The sequence below is a fragment of the Somniosus microcephalus genome, chromosome 3, assembly GCF_052327205.1.
Source record: "Somniosus microcephalus isolate GS21.2 chromosome 3, FLI_Smic_1.0, whole genome shotgun sequence".
In the NCBI taxonomy this organism is placed as follows: domain Eukaryota; kingdom Metazoa; phylum Chordata; class Chondrichthyes; order Squaliformes; family Somniosidae; genus Somniosus; species Somniosus microcephalus.
The window spans coordinates 302,842,691-302,851,842 of record NC_140989.1 but is presented as its reverse complement, the minus strand read 5'-3'; the positions used below and the strand labels follow the sequence as shown (position 1 = coordinate 302,851,842).

General features: G+C 35.9%; 1 protein-coding gene across 13 annotated transcripts in view; it reads right to left on the bottom strand.

The window, feature by feature from the left end:
• Positions 1 to 2,522: 2,522 nt before the first annotated feature.
• The window catches only part of nfia (nuclear factor I/A), an 885,553-nt gene continuing 878,923 nt past the window's right edge, over positions 2,523 to 9,152 (bottom strand). For all 13 annotated transcript variants that reach the window (XM_085982852.1, XM_085982857.1, XM_085982863.1 and 10 more), the window contains one exon: positions 2,523 to 8,242. In XM_085982852.1, the coding sequence (XP_085838978.1) occupies positions 8,166 to 8,242 (77 nt within the window). In that variant the 3' untranslated portion in view covers positions 2,523 to 8,165. The remainder of the gene's footprint in view (positions 8,243 to 9,152) is intronic.

The window sequence follows — 9,152 nt, the reverse complement described above, 5'->3', positions numbered from 1 at the left end:
CAGATTTGCAGTTTTTCATTTTGCCTATTGAAGCAGAAACAATCGTAGCATTTAAGAGGTAATTCTACTTGAATCAGTAAATCACTAAAGGATGTGGTAAAGGATCAGAGTAAATAGCTCCAGTGAGAGAGCTGACACAAGCACAATCACAAAGGCAATGGGCAAATGGCCTTCTTTTCTAACAATATTTCTATGACTCAATGACATTTTTTAAAAAACCTCCCATCATCAGTATATCATTAACAAAATGTAAACAATTAACTTTTTCATCCTTTATTTCTGTTTTCTTGTTTTTTGGGGACTATTTTAGCTTGAACAGCAAGTGCTGATGATAATGAGTACTGTCTTGGAGGAAATATTGACCCCGAGTGTGTTGGGAGCTAAGCCATCACACAGTTGAAGCTGATGCACCCTCAGTTTATTTTACCTACATTATGCCAAGATGTAGACATAAAGCTGGCCTCATATGTATAGACTTGCCAGCAGTAGGGCCTATTATACTGAGGCAACACACACATGTATGCTCCCCAACATGCTGAATTTGAGAGTGTCACTGTGCACATACATACATAGAATAAGACCTCAGATCAACTTTAACATATCTCAATCTGCAGGGCTCTGGTGCAAAACAGACAGAAATATTACATTCCAAGCATGTTCTTTTTTGATCTGATAGTTTCTCTCGGTATAAATGCTAGCACAGAAAGGTAAGGGATTTTAAAATTTACTTTGAAATAGGTAACAAATCACAATAAACTGCTGAAAGCAACTCTTTTACTGAGGCATCCAGTTGGATTATAGGATGATTCATCAGTGCAGTGTGTTACACTGCAGCCAGCAGAATGCCACCACTTTACAGAGGCCTTGCTCCAGTTAATTTGAAGCAGCATTGGACGGCATCAGGGGATTTATAGCAGACTTTTAATGCCGCATTTTAAAACATCTTAATGCGAATACAGTACACGCATCTCCATTATTGGTGAATTCCAGTGGGCTATTAAAGCCGTTAGGTTGTCATTCCAGAAGATAAATTCCCATTTACTGACCTAGGCTTTGTGATGATGCTCTATCAATAGCTCCTACTAGTATGCTTCTTAAATGCCCTATTGCAGATGTGCTAGTGACATCTATTGTTAGTGTTTGTAAATACAACTTTCAAAGCTTTTTATACTCTATGGGCCATTTTATATTTATGATGATAAAATTGTAGGATAATTTCATCAATTGTAATATTACATTTACTTGACAAGTGTGACCCAACAACTCGCAAGTGACTTATAAAGTGAAATCAATTCTGCATTCCGCCATTCCCAATTTGGAGGTCTGTTTATACAGAACTATTACTAAATCCCCACCCGTTAGCTCAGCAGCGACAATGGCGTTGAATGAATTCACTCCATTATTGTCAGTTCTGAACTAGCCTGGCTGCTTCAATCATCTGAATCCCTTTCTGTAACAAGTCATGCTTGATATTGTCTATCCAGCGGCATCCTTGGTCTTTTCTGCTTTTTGTTCCATCTACCTCTGTATGCATTTATATGTATTTAAAAATATATATTCTAATTATAAAATGCAACCTTTTTTAAACCATCTCAATACCCACATAAAATGTCATATACAATGTTTTTAAAGACAAGTTGCCTCATATCCACCAGTCGGAATACAATGGGAGTGCACACAGATACTTCTGGACTGAAAACATCTAAGTTAATAATCTAACTTTTTCTGCAATTCAATGTTTTTATTTTAAAGAAAATTTAAAAAAATTACATTGGAAAGTAACCAGAACAAAGAAGAGTGCATTTTGGGGATGTTTTATACATTAAATGTATTAAAAGTCCAAAATTTTATTCAGAATAAAATTCTACACTTTAAACACAGTGGAATGTGAGAAGATAAAGATAAAGAAAGGAGTAAATGGACAATTAAGAAACTGAAATGTAAAATGTTCCAAGATGGATACCATGTACAGTACCATGTGAACTTCCAACTGAAGGTAACTGGACTAACTGAACAAGGTGGAAGGACAGCACAAGCACTCTCCTGAAACCAGTTATATTAGACGGTCAATTTGCTCATTATGCTTCTTTCAGAAGAGAAATAAAGAGTTGCCTTCATATAGCAGCTTACTATATCTCTCAAACATCTTGAAGCACTTTGCATTGAATGAATTATAGATGCTGTTATCTTATAGAAGGGAGAAATTTGGAAAGGGAGGAGAATATTAAAGTGGTAAGATGCTCTGTAATAAGAGTGCTAATGGGGCTATTTTGTCAGTACTGTAAGCCGAATAGTTTCTTTTGGAAACATAAAAATATGGTTGGTAAGGCAAAACAAGGAGGCACAGCAGGTGAAATTCAACTTTGACAAAACGGGTGGTAGTGGCTCGGTTCTCCCTTATAGACTCCACCTGATTTCCTATCCATTTGGACGGGAATTCCCCCCACCCCTTCCGTTTTCTGTCGGATATTGCTTGCCCCTGTAACTAAAAGACACCATAAAAATGAGACATGAATACAGAATACAGTAGCATTAGCATTTTATTTTCCTTTTTTTGTTGCATAGGAAATGCAGCACTTGCTTCCAGTAATCGTATTGTAATGTGAGAAGGTGGTAGCACTAATGGTTGAATACAAGAGTTAAACTAATCCACACCAGCTCAAAACTTGCAGAGATTTAGTTGAGTAAGAATGGATGCCCACAGTGTTTCTCAACCAATAACATACTTTCACATACACGTTTTAAAAAAAAAATGACCACGAGAACAGAATCATTGCCAGTACTAGAGGCACAACATTTTTACTGAATTCATCTAAAGTAAATGTTCAACCGTGCATGAAACTAAACAGCCACTTTTTTTTCTCGTTTTAAAAATACGTGCTCTGGTGTGAAGGTAGGGGTGGGCACGGGTACCCATTCACCCGCCTGTTAAAGTGCTACCTGCTCCCAAAAATCTGAAGTTCACTTAAGTCCTTCTGTTGGGAAAGGAGCTTCTGACCCGGACAAAACAGCACTGCTGCACAGTAATGGGACGGTAAATGCACAGACGCCATTGAAAAAAAATTTAAACTGAATCGCGTGCGATGCCACTTATAGGTAACTGTCAGGTAAGTGTTGTCGGGTACACAGTTTCTAAATTTGGAACTGTGCCCACCCCCTAGGGTGAAGCAAAATAAACAAACAAACAAAAAAAAAAGTAATACTGAAAATGTTTTTAAAAAGTAAATGTATTACCTCGAAAAATACTGAAAACACCCCAAAAAATAGACAGATGTGTTCTCAGTGAAATATCTTTAAAACTATCTGACAAGAACCAAGTCAGGAAAAAAAATATGACTAACATAAACTTGAGTAATATTTATACAGCTCAATAAGCATTATGGAATAGCATGCAGTAATATTGTATGGTTACTTTACATTTGCTTAATCATCAGGAGAAGGTTCTGACAGACAGCGAAGGCGACCGTTGTAGAAAATTGTAGTTCAGAAGATTCATATAATACAGATTTCACAGGCACCACTTTTTTGTAATGTTTCAGGTAATATGCTGGTATTCTTATTTCTTTCTTTTATCTAAAGCTGGCATTTATAATAATGACAAAAGGCAAGGATTGACGTAAACTCAATAGATACCAAAGTTAACCATAGATTTTGTGCATAGTTCCCATGCAGAAAACACTGCTATGCATTTACACTGTCATAAAGCAAGTAAAGTGAGCCCAAGTTGTCACATTTCGTTGCCAGCCTGTAATAGCACCACGTAATGGATTTGCATTTAACAGTAAATTTAATTATAAAGTTGATGACACAGTATTCATTACAATTAAGTGCTATGGAACAGCTTCAATGTTACCTGCTACACATCAAAGCAATTTTCGGTACTGGTTGCAAACATTTTTAAAACTTTTTTTTAATTATTAAAAAGACTTCCTAAGTTACGAGCTGAACCGTTGTGCAGCCTCGGTCTGCAGTTGCGAAGCTGGATTTTACTGTCAAACGCTGATGCATGCATTACTCTCAAGACAAGACTTTTTATTTTAGTGCATCTGAATCCTGCCAGGTGCTATTGAAGCTCTCCTTATATTATCAAGCCAATCTCAAAGTCATGTTCTTATGGTATTTTGTTCCATGGAGGCCTTCTATCAAAGATATTTCCAGAGACACAATTCAAAGTGTAATATTGTTTGACATTCCAAAAATCACCACAAGGAAAAAAAAACTGTCTCAAGCTGTGTATCTGATTTTTTTTGTCCAGTATATATTTTAACAACACTGCCACTACAAAGCTGCAATATGCATGAAGAAAAAGGTGAGAGAACCTGTCATGGAACTTGCATATTCCTGTGGGCTGACTGAATTCTGCGAACTATGCTTTTGAGAGGATATCTCATTCTTGTGTGGTCTTTATCCCTTCTCCCTCCCTACCGGTGAAGAAAAGCTGATCTAGTGCTTCGGGCAATTTCTAGTCTGGCTCTACTGTTATTTGACTAAGCTCAACTTTGACTCTGAAGTCGGTCAATCAGAACTGCAGACTTATTGGCGGACAAAAAAACCCATGATCATTGTTTTGCACAATTACAAAAGACAGAAACATCCATTTCTAACCTGATGTTGCAGACTTTAAGCTTTTCTTTTGTACCTCAGCAACATTCTAAGGTTACATTCTAGAAATGATGCAAAGATAATTCAATAATGAAAGGGTTAAGTTAACATCACATGTTACCCAGCTTGAGGGGGGTGGGATACCTCCAGAATGAAACTGAATTCTCATTTTGTTGTGTTCTTTGCATGATACTGTGAAAGAGAGTTAGCTTAATAATACTTACAACCCCAGTCTGTTTCATCCTTTACGCTTTCCCTACATACTATCATTTTTTTCAAACCTTTTTAAAAAAACTTTTCCTTTTTTTTTTAAACTTTAAATTTGTTCAGGTTCCCCTAGCATCTTTCAGACTTGAAACAACAAATACCTTCAAAAATACAGCATGTAATGTCCATTTACAATGGTTCTTCAGTAGCCTATACTTTATAAGTATAGGAATATGCCATACCAATCAAAGAAGAAAAATAAAGTACTTAAATACATACAAAAAAAGGAAACAGGAAAGTTTATAACTCAAATCCAGTTCCCAGAGGAATAGCAATACTACGAATGCTGCCTTATAACAAACAATCAGAAAATCCACTAAGCTAGGTTGACAGATTTTTTTTTAACAATGTTACAAAAGTTCCTGCATTACAAAATAGGGCAGATTAAATCAGTGTAATTAATACAACTATACAACATACAAATTACAAATCTGCTGAATGGGCAGCTCAACTTTTTTTCTTTCCTTGCTTTGCAGCCACGACTAATCGCACTCACCAACAAAAAAAAAATAAAAAAAATAATTAACTGCCCGAACTATTGCTTTTTTTTAAAAACTGTTTTTAAAAACAGGGTGCAATTTTTTTTACTTATTATTTTGTATGTACAACCAATTCTACTCATAAACCTTGGCTTTTAACAAGGTTCTTACAAAAAAAAAGTTTGTCCGTGCTATTCCCTTCACTGTGAAGCACTGCAAGCTGCTCTTTATAGTGCACATATGTCAATGTAATGCCCAGCTACGTGCTAAAGGAAGGCTAAGGATGTGGATTACAAGAAATTACATCAAACAATTACAATCACACAATACAGTATTGTGGAACACTTACTCACCACTTAGTAGACACCTATCAAAATCCAGAAACTTGTTTTAATCATTTTAATATACATAATCAGTAAACAATTTGAAAACTTGGAAGTTTCAAATGTGCATATAAAATGGGCATTTTTTTTTTGTTTTTCTTGAATGCAAATTCCTTGCAGTCTGCTATGCTGAGAAAAAAATGGGTCTGGGATTTGAATGAAAGTTTAAGGCTCAAATGTGAACAAACTGTTCTGAAATTTGTTGGAGCAGGGTTCAGCTTAGTGCTTCACAGTTCTACTGCAACTCTAAGGAGAGCCCTTCCTGTCTGTGCATTCAGCGTTTACAATTTACAAGACAAACACCTAACAGACTGCGTTAAAAGCAGCACCAACTTTGGTCAAATAAAAAAAAAAAGTAAAACTTGCTAAGCATTTCTACATGATAAATCAGGTATTGCATATTTTTTTCATATATCTGGGAAAACAAAGGAAGACGCCAAATAATATTAAAACGTAGCAACATCCAAAAAAATACTGATACACTAGCATCTACAAATTTCAAAAGCACTGACCGTACAGGACAATGAAATCTAATCCTATCTGCGGCAAAACTGATTTGTTTTCTACATGTTGAAACTTTACAATGGCTGACATCAATGTCGCATTTAAAAAGTGTCTCTGATTGCTACACCAGGAAAAGACCCAAGAGGATTGTTACATTATAGGAACATGTGCAATGATTCCACGTATAATTGCTATCCAGGGCAAGGCACATTGATGCGGAATATTTTTTTATATTATTCGTGCAAATCAAGAAACTTATTCCATTAGGGAAAAAGTGAGGAGCAAAAGTGTCTTCCCAAGACTTTCTGTTTACTGATTGTATAGGACAGTAGTAGAGGCCCTTTTCTTAGGCCCAACAAGTACGGTTCAAAAGGCAAGTGCCCGGAATAGGGATTATATTTCTTGTGTCTTAATGCACTATACATTTCTCCTACATTGTCTATATAAAAATTAGTCACTAACACTAGATCATGCATTTTAAATGTCTGATTGGCTGGCAAGCCAAGCAGAGAATATATACGGTTGGTATACCATGGGAAAATGGTTTGTTAAATATCTGCGAAGCATGCCTCATAGCACGGATGAGGGTTTGCTTTGCTGTTTGGTCAAAAATCTATTTCAATGCAGTGTTTTTTTTGTTTCTTACATGTACAAGTTGCTTAAATCGATACGGATAGATTCCTAGATACAACGTGTGGATCTGAATTCCAATGTTCTAAGGTGGAACACTGAAAAACTCGTCAAGATCTTAATCCGTGTACTGTGTCTTTGAGCTTAGAAAGAAATTTACTTATAGTACGATGTGGCGATTTTCTATTATGTGCTTAGTTAAAACAATGATTAGCTATAATTTTGAATGTAGTTTACATGATCTGGTAAAAGCACCATTAGCTTTTTTTTAATTTTTTTTTTTAAATCTTCCTTCAGTTTACTTGAGGGATGCAAGTTTATTTTAAAAAAAATAAAAAAAGCAAAAAATAGCTCCCCTTTTTTTCTTGCAAGGCTATGATTTTACCCCGATAGTTTAGAGTCCTGGGGTGGGAGGACTTGGAAAACAAAAATAGAATTTTCAACAATCTCTATCATACAAAGATATTTAACTATCCAATGAAATTGCACTTTACTCAATTAATCAAAAAAATTAAACCTTTTTTGATTGATTCCTGTCAGTTTCAATCAAAGCAGACCATCCTCCCCAGTTTGCATGGATTTCTCATTTTTAACATTTTTTCTTATTATTGTCGGAGAGAAAAAAAAAAGAAAATGGTGTGAATGCAGCATTTTAACCTTCTTGCTGTGAGACGTTTGAATTTTATATACCTTTCAGGATGCCTTTCGGAGCCATGATAACTGATGTGCGTCGGTATATAGCTGGGTTTGCGTTTAATTAATTTTCTGGAAAAAAAGAAGAGCTGTATTTTGTGATATGTTGCAGAGAAAGCTGCCCTAGCTATTTCCATGGTGTTGTAGTATTTTTTATCTTGCAGGACTTAGCTATGGAACTTCAAAATGCGTGTGTTTCATTATCTTCCACTAATATTTTATCTGTTAAGGGTCTCCTGCTTGCTGGAGATAGCCTGAAATAGTTAGACTCTACATAATTGTGTAATAATCATATAGTCGGTAAGTGATAGCGGACTATTTCTATCCGGTATGAGAAACTACCTTGCTATGCCTATGTTCTACTATTAAAACACTTCAGAAATTTCTAACAGAGCCTAAGTATTTCAGTACCTCAGTAACAGACCCTTACGTATCAATAGCACGGTAACAAAAATGACGAGTATGACCAGTTCTTATTAAGTAAATCCATTGCTATGGTCTTCATCATTCAGCCTTTAGGCGTGCTGTTTCATGTTATTTTTTCTGTTGAAATTCTATTGATCTCCCCTCCCCCCACAGCTTGAAGTGAAGATGTCTTGCTCCCATGTTACAGAGTTGGGAAGGGGTCAGGTGGTCTGTCTGCTGGGTGGCGGGAAGCTATGGCCTTTATCCCAGGTACCAGGACTAGAAGAAAAAAGACATAGGATTAGATTAGATGGCAATTTGCAAGATGCAACACAACAAAGGTAGTCTCTCACTTCTTAAAGTTTAAAAAAATATAACATTCAATTTCTTCAGCAGTTGAATCGCAGTCGATGAAACATTAATAGAATATCGATTTTATTCACAATTATGACTATGCGCTTTATACGAGCATAAGCTTTGACATTGTGCATTATATGTACTTTATCGAAGATCCTAAAAGAAACACTGTTAGGAGAGTTGAATATCCATTACCGTTTTCCCTTTCAAATGCATATAGCAGGTCAAAGCCTAACTGTGATAATTCTGCTGATGGGTCACACTTGAATTATTAACTTAGCTTTCTCTTTCAGATGCTAATTGAACTGGTACACATTAACAACATTTTTCATTTTTATTATCCTTCAAATTTTTTTGTTTCAGAAAAAGTGCTCTAAGAAAGGCAAAGGGTCAAGACTCAGCTTTCACGTGTATCCATTCTTAGTTACACTTTTACAATGTTAACTGTGCAATGCAAGGAGAGAATCCGAGGGAACATCATAGGAACAGGAGTAGGCCATTCAGCCCCTCGAGCCTGCTCCACGATTCAATTAGATCATCACCATCTTTGAAAACTATAGACATTAAATCAGTCACTTCACTTTTGAATTCACCTTAGATCTTGTTTACAGGAGTTTACATGATTGTTAGACGCAATTCTATTTGTTTCTCGAGGGCATATCCTATTGTTCTTGATGTTATTCCAATCAGTTTGTTGAAGCATCTGAATGCCGTAAAATGGGTCATTTACGTGGGTCAATTTGTTTACTAGAGAAAAGCAAGGTCTTGTTTAAAAGTGCACACCGGTAAGATTATTGCTGGGACAGACAGCTGTATGGATTTTATTTTCATG